The 19,362-nt window shown below is 39.4% G+C and overlaps 3 protein-coding genes across 3 annotated transcripts; 2 read left to right on the forward strand and 1 right to left on the reverse strand.

Annotated features, from left to right (window-relative positions):
* The first annotated feature begins 59 nt into the window (after window positions 1-59).
* Window positions 60-2,407, forward strand: LOC140921844 (uncharacterized). The gene is made up of 3 exons (XM_073371843.1): window positions 60-410; window positions 522-1,208; window positions 1,608-2,407. Exons 1-3 carry the CDS (start codon window positions 60-62, stop codon window positions 2,019-2,021), a joined length of 1,452 nt encoding a protein of 483 aa, XP_073227944.1. The 3' UTR covers window positions 2,022-2,407.
* Window positions 2,408-2,468: 61 nt separating this feature from the next.
* Window positions 2,469-4,217, reverse strand: LOC140921245 (uncharacterized). The gene is made up of 2 exons (XM_073371228.1): window positions 3,482-4,217; window positions 2,469-2,742 (listed from the first exon to the last, which is right to left on the reverse strand). The coding sequence occupies exons 1-2, from the start codon at window positions 4,212-4,214 to the stop codon at window positions 2,669-2,671; spliced, it is 807 nt and encodes a 268-aa protein (XP_073227329.1). The 5' UTR covers window positions 4,215-4,217; the 3' UTR covers window positions 2,469-2,668.
* A 1,086-nt stretch (window positions 4,218-5,303) lies between these two features.
* LOC140954113 (uncharacterized) lies at window positions 5,304-19,331 on the forward strand. Its single transcript, XM_073403519.1, has 15 exons — window positions 5,304-6,188; window positions 7,114-7,222; window positions 7,579-7,724; window positions 8,997-9,149; window positions 9,313-9,395; window positions 10,694-10,849; window positions 11,842-11,946; window positions 12,560-12,681; window positions 12,998-13,309; window positions 14,685-14,833; window positions 15,094-15,297; window positions 16,500-16,629; window positions 16,975-17,241; window positions 17,932-18,064; window positions 18,582-19,331. The coding sequence occupies exons 1-15, from the start codon at window positions 5,326-5,328 to the stop codon at window positions 18,923-18,925; spliced, it is 3,276 nt and encodes a 1,091-aa protein (XP_073259620.1). The 5' UTR covers window positions 5,304-5,325; the 3' UTR covers window positions 18,926-19,331.
* The last annotated feature ends 31 nt before the right edge of the window (window positions 19,332-19,362 follow it).

Genomic DNA, 19,362 nt, shown 5'->3' on the forward strand with positions numbered 1-19,362 from the left:
GCGGGCTCAATATCAAGATGGCAGAAAGACGACCAGACAGACGGATTTTCGGAGAGATCATGTTCCCCTTAAATGCAAGACAGTTTTCATCTACATTCCTTGATTTTTGCCGTAATAGTCGAGGATATGGGGACGATGTGAGAACTGAAGATAAGGATGCAACAAAAAGGCTGTTAAAACCTGCCTCAGCTGTAACAGACAACGGTGTAACTAACAAATGTACTATTCCAATTTGTCATCCACTTGGCAACATAATGTGGGACTTCGTTAGACAATGCACAGTAGTGGAAAGTCAGTCGGGAAAACAGGAGACTGACCCTTTGCGTGCATGTGGTTGGAATTCTCAAAGAGAATATGACTTCATAAACAATAACGCATGTCAAAGTGATGATGATGATGACAATAAGGATGGTGGTGGTGGTGGTGGTGTCAATGATGATGATGATGATGATGATGTTGACGTTGACGTTGACGTTGACGTTGATGATGATGATGATGATGTTGATGATGATGATGTTGATGATGATGATGATGATGATGATGATGATGATGATGATGATGATGATGATATTGTCAATAGCAGTGATTCGTCTCAGAATATTTTTCACTGTGTCATTGAGCAAGCCAGTCTTTCAAAGGAAACCAAGTTGAGTTCAGATTTATTAAATGAAGTTGAAAACAGGACCAGGGTCGATAATAATTTCATTCTAGATGATGGTTTGTGTGAGGTAGAGAAAAACATACACAGTGAAGAACTAGTATCAGCTTACTGGCACAGCAGGGGTAATAGTATAAGTAGTGATTTCTCAAATGGCAAGCATCTTTCTGGCAATTCAGTCAGAAAAAATGGAAAAAATTTAAATGAATCATTGCTTTGTGACAAGACAGAAATGATCGAGCCATTACCTTTGAAAAAGCAAGGAAAATGCCATGGAAGAGCTGTTTCACCATCTGTGACAATGAATCTCAAACTGGAAGCTCTAAATTCAATTTTACACACTGAAACAAGACTCTCAAGAAATGTTCCAAATGAGGATGTGGATATTTATGGCAAGGTTGCTATTTTGTATGGTTCTCAGGAAACTGACAGTTCTCATATTTCAGTGGTTGAAAGTGAAGTAGTTGGTCTGTATGACTACATCACAGGGATTGTAGAAACATTAGAACAACACGGGTGCAGACATGAGGATAACCATGGTGGATGCGAGGTATGACGTTTCTTATGTTTGGGACTAGGTAGATTCCAGTTACAGTAAATTATTTGAAAATTGAATCCATCAGTCATAGCTGCCACTGGAATCAAATTCAGATATGCATTCCTGCAGTAAAATGAACGGTGAATTTTAGACAAAAACTACCCTTCTTGTTGGTCAGATCGAACAAAAAATGAACTCAATTTTCAAATAACAAATTCACTTTAATAGAATCTATGGTCGTAAATTTTGATGTTCTGGGGGCATTCCAGAAGAAAACTCTAAAGTTATTTTCGTGTATAACTGAACTTCCAATAATAAATATTGGTCTTGATCAACCCTCCCCATCCCTGCAAGGAGGTTAGTTATATCTATTTAGTTAGCTAGATTGAGTGGTTTGTGTTTCTTGTTTAGAATACCAGCACCAAAGACCCCTTACCATCAAGGGTTAACACATTTGTGCATCTCAGTGCATTCCTGGACCAATATTATCAAATTTCTCAAACCTCATTGACAACAACAGCCAGCACTGGCCATGTTTTAAAGGAGCACCCCCCTGTGGCCTGGTTACTGACCTCCCCTGCCCTTGGCGTTACACTTGACTGGCAAGTAGAAGAACGTTTTCATAGGTTGACGCAGGAATGGAACTTCCAAGAAAAACAAGAAGATCAAAGAGCGAGGAACACCAGGTTTCTATCACAGTGGCAAAGTGTGTTAGTAGTTGTTGATGAATATCGACAACTTGAAAAGGGCATTCCACAAATTGAAGTCTACAAACTCTGCTCAAGTGGAATAATAAAGCTTGTGAACTTTGATTTAACTGAGTGATCCACTCGCTCACTTGGAGGAGATGTCGAACACATTTAAAAATATTTTTGTACATATTTACAGCTTACACTTATGTTTGGATGCTTTTAGCACATTAAACTGGCCGGCACTCTCTAAAAAGATCAGGTTTACAAAGAAATCTGTAGGTTTTTCTCTAGTTTTCCTATCTTCCTCTTATTTTGCTGATGATTACTCAAGACGTCGGAGGTCAAGGGACGTTTTCATGACGATACCAGTGTGGTAGTTGTTCATAGCTGCTTCAAGTCCCTGATTAATAGCAGCAAGAGCGAGACTCATTTTTTTAGATGAAAGGGCTGCAAAGAAATGGAATAACTTTTTCTTTTTTAAGAATAAGTTTCTTTATTACGTTCCATCTTTTTCTGGTAAAATATGACTGTCCGCAATAAGCAACCTTAGTTACACATACAGTGTAGTCATGAAAAAATGTAATGTAACGATAATGAACTAATGAATCTTAACGCAAACACGCTCTTCTTTGACTCGATGCACCTTTTAGAAGACAAGCTCTGTGTATTATGCAACCAGGTACTCTGATATTGTAATCAGAAGTCAAGATTAAAATGCTTAGTTTCAGTTGATGGTGTTGAGCTGCGTACGATAGGTGTTGGATGTTCTGGCAACAGGTTCTATACCCACTCTTCATCTTCCGTGGATATCTGCGATAACAAGCTCAATCTGCTTTTCTGCTTTTCTTGATAAGCTGCAAATAAATTAAATATTTATTTTGAGTGAAAAATATCCATTTTCGTCGTTAATAGCGATTTTCATGATCAATAGTGCAGAACAGACAATTCAAACTTAGGTTTTTATTACATGATGCTGCATAGTTTGGCCAAGTACATTTCGTCGTGAGAAAAACAGACTGATGGATTGAACTAATCGTAACCCGAAGATTAGTCTTTGAAATTAGGTCAAGCGCACGAGAAGATATGCTAGGAAGCGCAAGCCCTCCTTTCTTTGTTCTTTCTTTTGGCAAACTGTGCGTTTTGTAAATACGATATGGAGGTCTTAGTGAAGCTCAATGTGAAGTGAAAACGTTCAAAAATATGAGCTCGATGTTGAACTTAGTTGTTATGTGTTCGTTCACGCTAAAGCAGTTTACAAACTTGACACTTTAGGTTTGATAAATTCTTAAAATTCTGTCAATTTTCAAAGCAATAAATTGTAAAAATGTTGGGAGGGTTTTCTGTCGGCTCAATTCGCACTAATACACTCCTTAACAGAACGTAATTTTAAAAACACAAATAAAATGCTATCGTTTCACCAGCGAGAAACCACTCGCAACTACTTGCGGGTCCCCAACAGGGTTCAGAAACTTTTAAAAAACTGAAGGTTGCTTCTCGGTTCAAATTCCTTGTTTAACATGTTAAATAAGCACTTCTGCTTATTTCGGGTCGTCATGGCAATCTGCTACTCAGTTAGACTTTTTTTTTCCTTACCTAGCTTCCTTCTTAACCAAAGAATAACTCTTTCATAGTATGCAATGCTTTTCCTTAAATTCCCCATACAGTGATACGCGTTAGCAATACTTGCACTGGCTTTCGCTTCTCTGTCCCCATCTTTCAATACCTCAGCCATCTTCCGTCTTTTTGAGTGATAGTATATGGCGCTTTCAAAATCCTTCTGCATCTCGCAGACATTTCCAAGGTTATTATAAAGCCTTCCTTGGGCTCTTAAGTCTTGAAGCTCCTCAGCGATAGCTAAACCACTCTCTAAAAACTCCGCCGCTTTGTCAAAATTCCCAAGTCTTCTGTAAACGCATCCCAGATTACAGTGAGCTCTTTGTAAATGAATTAAAGAGCCTTTGCGTTTCACAAGATTAAAATACTGCTCGTAGTAATATTTTGCTGTTTCAAACTTGCATAATTTGTAGTACGCATGTCCTAAGTCTAAAAAAAGTTTTTCTCTTTCGGGTTTGTTGCACCAAAGTTCTTGAAGCTGTTTTTCGAGATCAACTACCAACTCCTCTAACTCTGCTGTCGTGTACGGGACGACTTTTAATTCATCGTCTTCTTGTCGAAGTATCTCCCTCAGTTTGTTGGTTGCGGGTTTTTCATCTTTAGTAGTTCCTTCGTCAACGTTCAAAATAATATTTTCTCTCTCATCTTTTCCTTTTTTTGACCCAAGATTTTTTCTCCACTTTCGAAATTTCGAGCAAATGCTAGAACCCATGAGTTTAGTCAGTGCTGCTTTACACTATCAAATATTTAAGCGGATTCGCCGTTTAACGTTTATTTTGCATATTAATTTGACATGCCACCCGTTAGCATCATGAATTTCTCCCGCTACAGCATTTTTTATGAATGTTTAATGAGGCGAAATCGAAGAGAAGCTGATGAAATCCAGATCCTGAAAAGGAAGGTGATCAAGGGATGACGGTCAACGGGTTTTCTAACTGGGAGTTACTTGGTCTTTTATATAAATATGAGGCAGAAACCGCTGTCGTAAATAATTTCATTGATCTGTTTTATCAATGTCAAATCTACTGATTATTTAGTTTAGCTTCATTAAGGGATTGTTTCAATGGCATACGTTTTAATAAACGAGCAAGAATGTTTTTTTGCCCGAAATTTACAATCCTCTCCAGGGGATTTGTAACTTTTCTGTTATGCAACCTGTCAATTCCAAACCCTGATGAAGTCCGAGTGATAAGGACGAAATATTCGTTTCGTTATCTTAATTTTTGTTCTGAGGTTTGGAATCTGCTACACTAAAAAGAGTGTTTTTATCAAGGAAAAAAACATAAAACGTAAACACGAATTGTGAGTTTTAATGGCTTTCAATTTCTCTTGTAAATCTATTAATTCTTCCAACAATCCTTAGTTTTCTGGGGGCTGTGTTAACTGTAAGAGTCAGTAGATCTTTGAGACCTCAGAAAGTATACTTTGTTTCATTTCTCCCCGAAGTAAGGAAATTTAATACTTGATTCGCTTCGCACTAGAACCATTTACTCGGTCTACAAAATGACATTCGCAAAAGTGTTAGCCCTTGCATTTTATTTCCCATTGTTTTACTTTTAGCTAAGTTAACATAATTTTACACAACATCCTTCAAGCAACAGTGTAGTAACTAATGTAGATATTTATTTTCTCTTTTCAAATGAAATTTTTTTAAAAACATACTTAGGACGCACTGAAGCATTGCAAAATGCCACAAAGGAATTTCCGCTTTGGGTCCAGACTTCTCGCGGACGGTGTTCTTGGAACTGACTTTTGTTTCGCAGAACGAAAAAGATGAATGCATTATTTCCCGTCCCCAGAGAATATCTCACAACTTTTGAATCATGACCAAATATGACAGCCAAGGAGTTCCAATTCTGGGATTTGATAATCCTGCGGGGACAATTCTTTACCCTAATGGTTTATACTCCTACTCTATTGGAAACACCAGAGCAAGGGACATTTCGGAACTCTTAGGAACTTCGAAGAAACAACACTTAGACTTGCTGCTTTTAGCTTCCGGGGATGTGAGAAATATTTTGTTCACCGTGTCTGAAATTTCTTTGAAAAAAACTCAGGATTGTCCCAAGAGTTTAAGTTTTCATTTAAATGACTACGATCCGTCGGTGGTTGCTCGAAATGCGATCTTGCTCGAAGTAGCAGGTTCGATTAATACGAGTGTATCAGGAGATATTGATTTTTTATGGAATATCTGGTACAACATGACGCTGTCTGCGGCACACTTTCTGAGACTACGACAAGTTATTTCAGGACTGATCGAGAAGAGTTTTGATAGCAGCGAGATGACTGTTTTAAAGTTTCAAGATAGCGCTGTCCTTAAAGAATGCCGTGACATTTGGAAGGACTGGATGACGCTTGACCCTAACGTAAAAAGCGTCAAAGAAGAAAGAAACAAGTTTATGGAAGATGAGATGCAAGCGAAAGGCTTTAAAATGGACTATCACTGCTTTGGGGTTGTATCGGAAATGTTGATGGGGGTAGGAAAAGAAACAGGAGGTGAAGATGTGTTTCTGCCGGAAAAGATATTTTCAAGTCCGTTTTACACGGAAGTTGAGCGTTGGTTCATAGAGGGTTCCACAGGTGATGAATCAGATAAAGTGAATCCGACTTTGATTCGCCCATTTGTTCACAAGTGGAAGCAGCATTATGCTGCATGTCCTTTTGATGGCTATCTCCCGTTTGAAAAGTGAGTAGAGAGCCTCGTCAGTATTCCTTGCACTCGATCACGATTCTCAAGATAGAACGTTAAATGTTGATAAAAAATTCCTTATCTTTGGTTTGTCGAGTCGTGTTTTTTCATGCAGAGACCAGCTCCTTCTGATAAATTACCTTTTCATAGGTACAAAGAGATCTATCTTTACTGATCAAGATTGCTTTTAGAATATACGGCTTCAGCTTTTTATTACTATTCAAGGTCAGAGAGAAAATAGTGAGAATAGAACACGCAAGATCCCGGAACGTCGCCTCTTGCAAGAAGGCTGACCATCTGCGAAAATTCTAAAACGTAGTAACTAGTATCGCCGAAGTTGCCCGAGTAAAAGATGCCACGAGAGGGAAAAAGTCATCGCTATCCGCGTTTATTATCAGGTGCCAGTATTTTGTGGACACAGCCCAGCAAACATCCATTGCGTAAACAATGTGACGTAATATTTCTTTTTTATCAACAAATATTTTTAACTATTATTTTTTTCTATTTTGATTTTATTAATGTCAGCATGGAGGGTCGAATGCCAATCGCTTATTTACATAAATATTATTTATTTGTTCTTATTTTTATTATCATATAAACACACGATCATGATGATGATGATAAAATTTGCGCGATACGTATTTCTGGTGATAAATATGCCTTTACCGTTTCTCGAAAGTCCCGATAATTAACGGGCCCGGTAAGCTGTCTCTGTTTCAATAGTTTTGCATCTAACACGATAAAACTGTCAGTTAATGAAACAAAATGGAGTAGTTTGCTAGCCAGGGCCCGCGCTCTTATTCTTTATATTTCGATTTGAATATCTGATTTCGGGCCGGTAAAGTTACCGGGACTTTCGAGAAACGGGCCCCTGCTGTCTTAGTACTTTTGCTCTCGTATTTACTTCATTGTTCTTTTGTAGGCAAGAGCTACTTCGATGTAAAACGCTAACAACTACTTGCAAAGAAAGCCTAAAGATTTTAGTAAAACGCTACCAACAGTACAAGAACGCCCAATCAACGTCTATTAAGGCAAGCTACTCTCCTGCTTCTTTTTCATTTTTTATTGGTCGGTTTTTTTGTTTGTCTCATGCAGTTTACTTGAGATAATAAGTTTACAGGGCAAACAAAAATAAACAAATCAACAGTGATGAATATAAATGCAATTAGAACGTGATTTTAGTCTTATGTCCTCAAACAGTAAACATTCTGGAAGGAAAGTTAACTTAAGTTTCAAATTCAAACGTTTTCGTATGTGTAACTGATGCATCTAACTTTTTATCTAACTATTTTCTAAGAGAAATTACCTCACAATTTTTATTAAACTATTCATTTGACTCTTTTTTTCCCGTTCAGGGATTGATTTGTGGTCTCATATTCATTTAAAGGTAATCTTATGGACTGGTGATGCTCTATCTTTGTGTACAAGTGTTTTACCTCCAGACCAGACATTCGATGTTATTGATACCAGTAACGTTGGTGACCATATTGGCCTGCTAAATGTCCTCGTTTGTTGTGCACCAAGACTAAAAAAGTACGTTTACATATCCAGTATTATTTACCTTTCACCACTTACTCTTTTTGCATTATAACTATTTTTATTTTACCACGACATTTAAGGGACAAACTTTCCATTGTTCGTTGGATGGCAAGAAACGAATTTTCTACTGTTCTCACTAAGGGGACATCAAACCAACTAGGGCCTAACAGAGATGGCTGGCTGCAGTAAACTGTGAATCACATTCGCAGATATGTTATTTCGAGTAAGTGGCATCTAAAAGTGATTATAGCGGAGCTCTCTCGCGCGCGCAGCGGCGCACCGTGGGTAGGAAAATTTGGTTATCTGTACATCCGAGATTTTGGTAGTGACTTGTAGTCACGTGACCGTACGTCCGACCGACCGCCCGTTTGTCCGCACCACAGGCATACCAATGAAAATAACTCAATCAACAGGTATGCCAACCCAAATGCAACTCGAGATTTTTTGCCGGAAAACTGCATGGTCAACCGCGTCTTATGACGCAGAGACAATTAAAGAGTCAACAAAGATAACATGGAAAGCGGAAATTATTTCTATATCAGTGTTGCCTAAAGTATTAAGATTAAATTAATTGTCATGTCCACAAATTTGTAATATAGAGAAAGCGAAAGACAAAGAAAACGAGAAAGTAGGCGTAAGGCTAGAGAAGCTCAACGAGAAAAAGAGCGACAAAGAGCTAGAGCAAGAGATAAAAAACAAAAAGGAGACGAATTTCGTTGGAAGAACAACATGAAAATTTTATATCGGTGGTGTGAAGGTGAGAGATGCTAGCGGCCTTCAAGGTGAAAATGAGCGGTAGTGAAATGTATAAAGCGAACAGGAACACGAGCAAAAAAATTTTTGTAAGCACAACGACAGATTTTCTCCATAGAACGTGTTACTTAGAAGTTTCGCGTTGCAACAACAACGGCAAAGAAATGTACAAAAAGTGGAAACTTGTTTTTTTTTTGGCGGGGGGGGGGGGCTTATTGGACCGCTTAATTTTTTTGCCGTTCTCGTTGCCGTCGCCGTTGAGCATTCCACACGATTTTATTTTTAGTTTGAGTAAATTACAAGTTTATGAACGAGAGCTTCGCTATTAGCCTTGGCAAAATACATAGATGTATATATATATAAATATTGAAAATAGGAAAAAAACTACACTTTCATCCCGACAAGCCTGTTTCGTGATCGCTCACTCTTCAGGGGATTTTATATGTATGTATACGCTAAAAAATGATGATGGGACTAGTTACAGACTGTTTAGAGTGTTTATTGTATACCTAGGCCAAACAAGTCGCTCTTGTATACCTCAAGCATGTTGTGGAGTAGCTGTCAAAGTATTGACGAGTTTTATGACAAATCTATCGGTGTTCCAGTGCAACTTCTTCCAACTGTCCTTGGTTTGAAGCTGGCTGTTGATCTAGAGCTTGGTAGCAGGTATGTTAGACGGAATTTACGTTAACATCCTTTTATATAAAGATCTTCGCTTTGCGTGCGGAAGAGAGGTTACCCGGGTTGTTTGTGTAAATGTTAAGCACCCCCGGTGTTAAAATTCAAACCCCGGATTTTTTTTTCCACTGTGTTTTTCTTCTTGTTGTAGTAAACTACCTGACAGCATGATGACCTCTGAAGAGATTCTCTGTTGGGTAAAAGCGGAGCCCAAGAGGACTTCGCTATCGACAGGTTAGGTTACATCGAAGACCTGAAATGGGGGGTTGGAAGACTGGTTGTTGATCGCTTTCGTCAGAACGCATCCTAATCTGGTGTTCCTGTGGCACCAAGGCAGAAATTTTCGAGCAATCACAGGACGGGCGACTGCAAATTAGCCGCCCCTATTAATATTATCAGGGGCATCTCGGGAACTGGATTCCTTTCGACTCGATTTCGTTTCTGTAAGTGACGAACGCGGATCCGTAATCAGTGATTACCTCTAGTTTAATATAACTGTGGAACAGGTTGCGTTTTAACTGAGCCATAAGGCCTCAATGGCAAACGTCGAACTTTTCATGAGACGAACCAAACTCCAAGATGGTTCGACCTAAATTAAGTTAAGATTGTCTGTTGGGTCAGACGTCGAACTGAGGCCGCGTCGAACCAATCAACTGAATCATGCACCGACCAAAAAGTAATTTTAACAAATTTTCTCCCGAACGAGACTAAATATACATTATCATACAATTTTTTTATTTATTAGTTCATTTCGTCGTATGTGAAGATCGATGTTTGTTCCGGAGACGATCTCCAGACGTTCTATCCGTCTGAAGTTGGCGGATGGAACGTGTTGTACGATCCAAACTCATTCAGACGATCCTAACTGAGCCAGACGTCTCAACTTAACTCACACTAAGTTATAAGATATCTTTATGGAAGTTCTATTGGTGCGACTCCTGAAAATTAATATTTTTTTCTATCCACCCACTACGTTGTCAAAGGAAAATAATATCCGTTCAAAACGAAACTTTGTAACAACTGTTAAGAGTTCTCACTTTACTTAACAGCATATCATGTTAAAGTGTCACGTGTTGGAAACACATCAACATTGACGACCCAATATTTCCTGCGCGTAAAAGTTTCATTGCCTCAGCTTTTCTTTCAACAATTATGGTTAAACTTTGTCTTAACTACCAACAGTTTAGCGCAATATCCATCGACTTACCTATACTATCTGCCGCCAGCTGTTGACAGTTTCTCCACGGGGCTTTGAAGTTTTGTCCGTTAGATACAATCAGTAGACGGGAAACTGAAATGTTTAGAAAGTCCTTTTGCTTAATCTTTTCCCTTTGTTTCCTTTGGAAGTAGTCGAGGATCATTCTTATGGTAACCAGGGCAAATTTCCTGGTTCCCGGCCCTAGTGGGCCGCCCATCCTATAGGGGCCGGATTCGATGGCTGTACATTGTGGTCACCATTTTGCACCCTGCCATGCCGAAAAGTAATCCATTTTAAGACATAAGTTTAATTGTGGTTTTATTTGCAATCGCAGGGGAAAATGGCGACATTATTGATGCCTTGCTGCGCCTTGTTGAGCGATGCTTCAACATATCGAATGAGACAGATAGTACATATGGGGCAACTGTGTCCTCGCCGTTGACTTTCCTCAGAATTATTCATCAGATACATCCTCTTTTCAGAGGTGGAGGTAAGAATTACTTCCTGGAGAAATGCAATGTGATGTGATGTCATGGTGCTGTACGTTGGTCAGGAAGTGGAGTGCAAAAATTTGGTTTCATTTATTTTAAAAGTTTATAGAATGTAAATTGGTCACAGTAAATAAAAGCTGACGTGTTCCATGAGAGTGAAGCAAGTATCTGTGAGTTCTGTACGGTTTTCATTTAGTGGTGGAGATACGCTATTGGTTGAAACATAGTAGGGATCGATAGGGAGCTTTAAGATGTTATACAGGTTTCCGGAGACCATACTGATATTTTTCAATCACCTGAAAAGCGACTTTATCCTTGCTCGATCACTATACAATTTTCACCGGTGATTGACTATGAATTGAAGTTTGGCAAAATGCAGTTTTTACCAAAATCGATATCACCATGGCAACAATAAACAAAAAACTTTGAAATCGATAAAGGCGAATTTTGCGCCATCTAGACCTCCAACTGAAAATCCGACACCAGGCCCCGGTTGTTCAAACGTTGGATAACGCTACCCACCGGATAAATCACTATCCAGCGGATAAGTATTACGGAAATCAATTACGCTATCCGCTGGATAGAGATTTACCCGATGGATAGTGCTATCCAACGTTTGAACAACCAGGGCCAGGAATTTAAAGTGTGGTGTTTAGCAACTTAACCTCCGTGAGAAGTAAAAAATTCTGTACGTTTGAATTCAAATAAAACGTAAATATATTTCATACCTATTTATAACCGTGATAAATTGTTCAACAAAAAAGTTCTAAATAACTCAAGTTAATCTTAAGTAGCGTCAGAATACTTCTTATTATCATCTTTCGTTGCTAGGAAATTTTGGTGTATTTTCTTTCCTGCGATCCTGAATTAAACTAACCTGTTATCTCACCACATGTCTGGGTGCAAGTTTATTCTAAATTTTGACAGGCATGGATCTCTGTACGGTAAATTTTCCAACGTTCGACTACGTTGTTAATTTATTTTATTCTAGCAACCGCCCTTTTCAATGCTCTCGAAAGTAAGCTAACACTTGATTTCAAGAAAAAGTTTGGTCTTTCCTGGAATTTGGTGAGGGCATCAGTTGGAAGGGAACGAGGTAAGATCAGTAAGCATTGAACAAATTCAGTGAATCTTGAACATGGCCTGGAGATAGACGAATGAGAACATACCTCGTTAATTGGTTGAAAGAAGAAAATTGGTTGAAAGAAGAAAAGAAAGTCTAAGATGAGTTAAAATGACAACAGCTGTTTAAAGTCACTATTTTTGTATGGACATACATTTAATTGGAATAACGTTGTCATAGAAGAAAGAATTAAAAACCAAATGAGAATGAATTAAGAAAATAAACCATTTTTATAAATGTTTTCTTAGGGTTGCTTGATAGTTGATAGACGAAACTGGAGACGCTATAGTACCGTGCGCAGGGCCGTATGTAAACGGCGACGTATTCAGTTGAAGCCAAGATAATCATTTCCTCTTTTATTAATAACAACGTCATTGAAATTAACTGAGGTGCACAGTACAAAACGTTTCCCAAAATGACAGTTCAGACACGTTTGGTAACTTACTAACGCCAGGAAAGATTCTTTTGTTATCAACTGAGCTGTTTACATTGTAAGGGATGTTTCTAAAGAGAAAGTATTATTGACTTTATTTTCTAGCGAGGTACTGAGTTTGATATAGTCAATATACTTTTTTCTTTCCTTTAGAGCCTATTGTTGAAATAAAAGTGGAAAGCTCAATATTAGTTTTCCCTGGGTACAAAGGAACACCTATTCTGACGGCTTGCATTAAAAAAGAAGACAGAACTTATGAAGAGAGGGAATTTCAAGTAAATGCTTTCGAAATTTTCTGTTCAACAAGTATATTTATGTTTTAACTTTGCGTTTCAAAATTTTGTAGAGTGAAAAAGGTTGCTCAGTCCGAGAATTACAACAACATTTGCGTAGTTTAGTTCTCATATTAAATAATTGTTTTGTTATTTTCATTTGTTCTGCGCTGTTTCTTTGGCCCCTTTTCTTAATTTTTTTCTAACGTCTGCCGTTTTCCTGAGCTTAAGTATCTTCCACGCATTAAAAAGTACTGTCATCAGCAACAAAAATTACCTTGTTATAGCTACTTTGTAACGCAGTTCTTGATTGTTATAGTGGTTTTTTGGTCTACCTCTGCCAGTGGAAGAGACATTGTCAGTAATTTACAACAGTGTACGATATGACGACGCCGCTCGCCTGGTGACATTCCATCTACGAAAAAAGGACTGGGACGAGCTCAAGTCAAATTCAGCCAGGATGTGGATTGCCTCTAGCGACCTTCTTGCTCCAGTCATACAACGTGACACAATTTTTCTTGAGGGTGATCGAGTTAAAGCAGTTGAACAGATCGATCCTGTAGAGAAATTTGGTCTGTTCGCTGTGCAGACATTCGACGTTGAATTGTCCGGGGATTGTGAAATTCTGAAGGTAAATTTTTGATACCAAACGAGAAAAAGCCTAGGCATTTGCCAAAATCTACCGATCCTGCGTGTGTAATTTCTGGGAACCAATTCCAGCTAGTTTAATGCCAAAGTTACTGATGTAGACACCAAAATTAGGCAACCAAAGACATATACCTGGCGCCGGGGAACTTGCTAAGATTCGATTTACGTTCTAATGCTGCCAGCAGATTCGCTCTCCTCCGGGGGGTACATGGGTCAGGGGGCTGGCTGCAACCTCTCTCTGGGTTTTCGCCGTTACAGTGTTATGAAAAGAGATTATTTATCTGGTGGATAGCGTTATCCACCTTTCAAAGAACTGGGCTGACACCCACGTATTTGAATTATTTGCCGGGACGAAGTAGACTGAATCCCAATCCACGTGAAGTAGCTCATTTCGAACAAGTCTAAGCTACAACAAAAACCTCAAGATCTCATCATAGTTTATTAAAGGAGCTGTGTCACGAAATCAATCAAAATTCTTAAAACGGCCAGTGCAACTGCCTCCAAATCCCGGGGGGGAAGCGGGGGGAGGTACTTCCAAATATGGGCTATATAGGTATGTGCCGCTGTGAAGGGTATGGTTTTCAAGTTGCTTACCCTGGGATAGGGTATATAAATCAGAGAGTTTGGGTCTAGAATAGGGTATCATTTTCCAGGAAACTGATCAATTGGTTGGAGATTTTAGTCTAGACTAGGGAAACCGGGAATTGCCAATCAAAAATCAGTAAAAAAATTTAATCGGCAAGTTTAAATTTACGCAAACTCAGCCTAAAAGCTACTCTAGGAGGGGGGGGGAATTGGCGAATTTAGTCTAGTATAGGGTAGCAAAATTCAGCTGAAATAGCACCGGTATAGACTAAGGTTTCCAAGATCCCAGCGGCCCATCCCCACTCAAAAATTCTTAAAGAACTCCCCCGGGCTCCAAATTAATTAAAACATAAAAATAACATTAAAGGAATCGAAGGTATCAATAACAGCACAACAAGTAGAAAAGAAGGCACTGATAGACAAACCTGAAGAAGATTACAACAAAATGCAATTGCCATTTTAAAACTTTGTTAGCCTCGAACAATTTTTCAAGGGTTTCATCCTTGTTGTTTGTAACGTTTGATAAAATGCTTCGGGAGAGATATTCGTATTAACCCAATGAACTAGACAGCCGTGACACAGTCCCTTAAGGTGATGTTGCAACATTGTTGCGACAATGTTTTGAATGGCTACAACATTGTTCCAACATTGCAACGCTGTGCTGCCGAGTTGTCCTGTGTAAGATCACCTTTAAGGGTTCCTGCCAAGACTAGTCCGTATTCTATTACCAAAAGATCAAACTAAAGTGAAATATTCTCTGTCTATGTTGGTAGGTTCTAAAAGTCGAGGAAAACAGGTTTTCATACCTTGCAGAACTTGAAATTGTGGATTCGGTTCGATGTAAAGCTAAAACAATGAAGACTTGTTTTGAGCCTGCCATTTGTCCAAATAAGGTGACTATATACTTCGAAGCGGCCGAAAGGTGAGTATATGGGTTTTAAAGCACAATGAAAATATTCTCAATTTTCTCTAGTACCTCTCTTTGCCGTTTTTATCGTCCGTCATTTCAGTTCTCTTTGCCGCTGTGTCTCTGAGATTGGCATGTAGATGAGAGTAAAAATAGAAGCCATGACTGTTTCGCCCCAGGCCTCTCCTTAGTTATTTTAACAAAGGGTAGCATATGCTCAACATCTCTTTGCCCGAACAAATAATAATAATTAATTTTTACTATTATTCTTGTAGAGAAAAATGCATCATGCACTTTTCTTGTGCTGTTGATGAGAATTCAACGAGGTTTCAGATTTCACGAAAGCAAGGAAAAGTCACTTGTCACATTCCCAAGAGAGAAGAGGGAACTGTCGGTGAACTGGTGATTCAAGGCCCAGCACCAATACCCTTTCACGTCTTACCATTATGGGATGACCATTTGAGGGACTCAATTGCAATGTATGAATATCAATAACAGCATTTTTTTGCAAACGCACGCTGAGCCTTTGTTATCGTTTTTTTCTATAGCTTTTAACTCAAGAAATTACCCTGGTTGAGGGTATCGTTTTACAGCTAATAATCTTTCAAAATTGCTTTTTCATCCCAGCGAACTTTAAGTGGGTGATGCCTGAAAAAAAAGCTTTATTGAACAGAGTATTGCACAGTTTGGTCAGTTTTGAGGCGAAGTGCCTGAAGTGCTGCGCAAGTTTCATACGAGACAAAAGTTGTTGCGATCCTTTTCGTTAATTCAAGGTACCGAATTCAGTTTCAATGCACCATTATTAAGAAATGGTAAACATGCAGCGTGCAACCATCGCGTTATGGCCGGATAAACGCGGGAGGTTGCTTAGTACAAAACGAGCGTAAAAAGGTTTTATGCGATCCTGTCCCTTCAGGGTAATATTTTCAGTTTCAAAGCACCATTATATTAGTAGTAACCAAAGGTTAGGGAGTGCGGGCGACAACGATTGGAGGTCCAAACGCTTTTGCTCCAACGCTGTGCTTTGCGCAAGTTTCACGTGACAGATGGTTAAGATTTCGAGGGGTAAAGGTCGAAACGCGCTTGATCAAATTTCGTTTTGTGCATTCAATTCATTCTTAGTGGAAGTCCAAACGAATGCTGGCTACATACATGCGACGCATGCGTAATAACAACCTGGAGATTAGGATTGCGGTCTCCTCTTGTCGCCTGCAATAATTCATTCCTAAGACAGCGTAATCCTCTGGTATAATGGTTTCATTTTGAGGCCGGTGTCCTGAACTCCAGAGCCTCCCCCTGGATTTGCCAGTGATGGCACACCTCTAGTTTACGAATTATTCAATTCGGCTTTTGTATAATATGAACAATTATTCAGATTAAGGGGTATGTCGGCCGAGGCGGATAACACCCTTCAAGATCTGCGTCGTTCTTCAAAACATACGCCAAGCATGAAGTTTGACAATGTTGAACACTAGTTGGTATAAACAATTATCTACAATGTAGGAGATTTAAGCCAATCAGAAATTTAAACTGAGAAATAGTTTGAATGAGTAAAAAATATCAATTATCATACAATACAGCGTAGCATACCATGCAGACAAGCGGACATACAAGATCATCTTGTATCTTTACCTCATCTCTTTTGCTACTTGAGTAATTTAGCTTTCTATTTTTATTTCAGAATCTGCGGTATGATGTTTCGTACCAGGCTTGACCAAGAACTGAAGATCCAAAACTCGAGTGGTTCGCCATTTTATGACCTGAGAGAGAGCATTTCAATGATTTTAAATGGGCATGGGAAAGAGCCACAGGTTCAACTAGAGAAATTCTTGCCTTCCTTTTATCAGTGTCTATTCCATGCGAGACACCTTATTCTAGCTTATTCTACTGACAAATAAATAATTTCGAGACGAGGACGACCAAGAAAGAGAACGAGTCGAGTTTTTTTCTTTTTTTAACGTTGCCAAGTCCTCACTGTATTATTAAGAAACTTGATAGGTTTGAATTACCGTCCAGCAATTGCTGCAAATAAACTAGTTCAGGCTCGCGAACACTGAAAGACCTCAAAGGTTAGGTCATTATTTATAAAACTATAAATTTCTCTTTTTCTGTCGTATCCTCTAAATATTGCCTTTTTCCTTTCCATTTCCTGAAAGACTCCCAAGATTTATTGTATTGAAGAACTTGAGACTATTCAAGAACCATACCAAACACCAGACGACCTAGCAAAGAAAAGAGGATTTATCCTGAAAGTACTGGGATTGTACAAATGGAAGAACGTGCCTGTCGCTAAAGTTATCTTCTATGACTGTGAAAAGTATGCTCACCAGATTTGTGATGAAAGCACAGGCTCACGAGTTATGAGCTCCTTCTGGTCTGTGACTTGGTTAAGCAAGGTGGAGAGAATTCTCGCTAACCAACAGGTGGGTTGTGGTATAAGATTTGTACTCCTAACTTCGTAAATAATTTTTTACTCGAATTTCTTCATACTGCATTGGGCTACGCCTCGCACAATATTTTAGTTTCTCGTTCATGCCTTTATTTGCTGGTGAAACATTTAGTTCAGTCCCTGACTCTTCACTACGGCAAACAAATGGGTTTGACCTAAGAAGGGGATGGGGGAATTAGCTTCCCTCGAGATTGTTGGTACCCTGCTAGCAGAGTCGCTTCGATCTTTCCTAGATAAGTCGGGAAAAATATCTAGAAAGATTGAAGGAGACTCTGTTCGCAGGGTAGATTGTTGGATCCAACAACTTGTGAAGTGTCGGATCGGGGTGCGGATTAAACGAACCAAACACCATCCGGCATGCTGAATGGGAAGTTTCGATATTTCTGCAAAGTGTGGAAAGCACCTATTGAGCCTAAACTAACGCAAATTTTGCGCACCAAATCAAGGGAAGTTTCGCACCTTAAAAGCTCTCTTTCTATCTCCTATTTTACTGTGGACCAACACTTACTGTTACAAACTACAGCTGTAGTGTAGAGTAGTTGTAGAATCAACGCCAAATGTTAATTGCTCATGCGCGTGTTTTCCGCGCTTGGCGTATGATAGTCATGATAGGTTCACTGCCTATAAGGAACAGTTCTAACATATTTCAACATCACTTTCACAGGAGAAGAGCTTGTTTCGTAAATTGCTATACACAAATGCAGCTAGAGTTACTCAGGATAATGGTTCTGATGTGTGGAAGGATTCATTTGTTTCTCCTCTATTTCCCAGAGAACGTACAGTATTTCAGTCTGGTGGTAAGTTTAAATAAGGCTAGGAACCAGAAGGCTGTTCACAGTCCCTTAGTATTTCGTAGGATCTTCGTGATCGAGCACCTTCCCATAAGGGTACGAGTCTAGCCTAGGGACGAGTATCAAATCTACTTAACGGGAGGGGACGGTTTGGAAGGAGGCGAGAAATATATTTTTCCCCCTCCCTTCCCGGCCCACCGCTAAGAGCCTCGAGGCTCACCCCCTTGGTACATTTGAAACCAACGCAAAACGCTCGATCTTGACTATCTTGCGGGATAATAGGAGACTGTGAACAGTCTAAGGAGTCAGTACTACTCAGTGCTCCTTGAGTGCTTGATAACTGTGTAGCCTTCGAGGGAAATTAGAGTTTTCGAAACATTTCATTCATATTTTAAAAGGCGAAGTAAGGAAATGCCTTGAACATTTGTTGCTTTCAAGTGTCAGTTGTGTTTTTCAAACAAAAAGAGTAAACATTTTAATTTAATTATGATTCTAACTGCAATCTTTTCTCCTTGCGTCACAGAAAATTTGGAGGAGCTCATGCGGAAACTTTGCTCCAGTCATTTGTATAATACTGCGGCAAGACCTGCTGGACACGAGGTTTCCCCAGACGACCCCTTTGAGTTCCGGACTGGCTTGTTACAGGGTGGAATGGACCCCTTTTTCACAGAGCCAGATCGAGGATCTAATTTTGGCTTTCCGCGCTGGGCACCTCCTCTCGAGGAGCCAGAATGTGCTTTATGCCATTCGAAAACAGGCGATCTTAAGAGATGTTTGGGCTGCAAGAAAGTGTTTTACTGCGGAAAGCAATGTCAAACACAGCACTGGAAAGAGCACAAGAAGACATGCCAAAAAAATAAGCTATAAGGCACTAAACTCTGCTCATTGTTGCCCATAAAAGAAGAAATAATTATTTTTCAATTCATAGGTAGTGTACAGAAACAACGAACCTATATTTGGCGAAACAACCTCACCAGCGAGAGTCACGTTCACGAACTCGCTTATTTAGGAAATAACGTCACTTTAGTTCATTTGAGTGTATTAGTGCGTATGACAATTTTAGAGAGATTAGGTCTGAAAACGGGCATAGGTTTGGCTCATCATGGTCTGACCTTAGGTCGGGAATCATCCCGAGCTAGACTACAAAACAGTCGGCTTTTTCCTACAAATCAGTAAAGAAATCGGTAAAGCGTGGCGTAAGAGTGTTACGCGCGCGAACCGCGCGAGCGGGCGTGTGAGGCGAGAGAGAAAAACCCGTATTTTTAGCGTCTCTCCCCAGTCTCGCTCTCTGTTTTCAGCCTCGT

Source organism: Porites lutea, chromosome 12, assembly GCF_958299795.1.
Source record: "Porites lutea chromosome 12, jaPorLute2.1, whole genome shotgun sequence".
In the NCBI taxonomy this organism is placed as follows: domain Eukaryota; kingdom Metazoa; phylum Cnidaria; class Anthozoa; order Scleractinia; family Poritidae; genus Porites; species Porites lutea.

Excerpts from the sequence above, each read along its gene's own strand:
- LOC140921844 (XM_073371843.1), top strand. The coding sequence starts at position 60 with ATGTTCCCCTTAAATGCAAGACAGTTTTCATCTACATTCCTTGATTTT. Across the intron at positions 411-521 it reads ATGATGATGACAATAAGGAT|GATGATGATGATGATGATGA; the intron begins GGTGGTGGTGGT and ends GATGATGTTGAT. Across the intron at positions 1,209-1,607 it reads ATAACCATGGTGGATGCGAG|AATACCAGCACCAAAGACCC; the intron begins GTATGACGTTTC and ends TTTCTTGTTTAG.
- LOC140921245 (XM_073371228.1), bottom strand. The coding sequence starts at position 4,214 with ATGGGTTCTAGCATTTGCTCGAAATTTCGAAAGTGGAGAAAAAATCTT. Across the intron at positions 2,743-3,481 it reads TTGGTTAAGAAGGAAGCTAG|CTTATCAAGAAAAGCAGAAA; the intron begins GTAAGGAAAAAA and ends ATTTATTTGCAG.
- LOC140954113 (XM_073403519.1), top strand. The coding sequence starts at position 5,326 with ATGACCAAATATGACAGCCAAGGAGTTCCAATTCTGGGATTTGATAAT. Across the intron at positions 6,189-7,113 it reads GGCTATCTCCCGTTTGAAAA|GCAAGAGCTACTTCGATGTA; the intron begins GTGAGTAGAGAG and ends GTTCTTTTGTAG. Across the intron at positions 10,850-11,841 it reads TCCTCTTTTCAGAGGTGGAG|CAACCGCCCTTTTCAATGCT; the intron begins GTAAGAATTACT and ends ATTTTATTCTAG.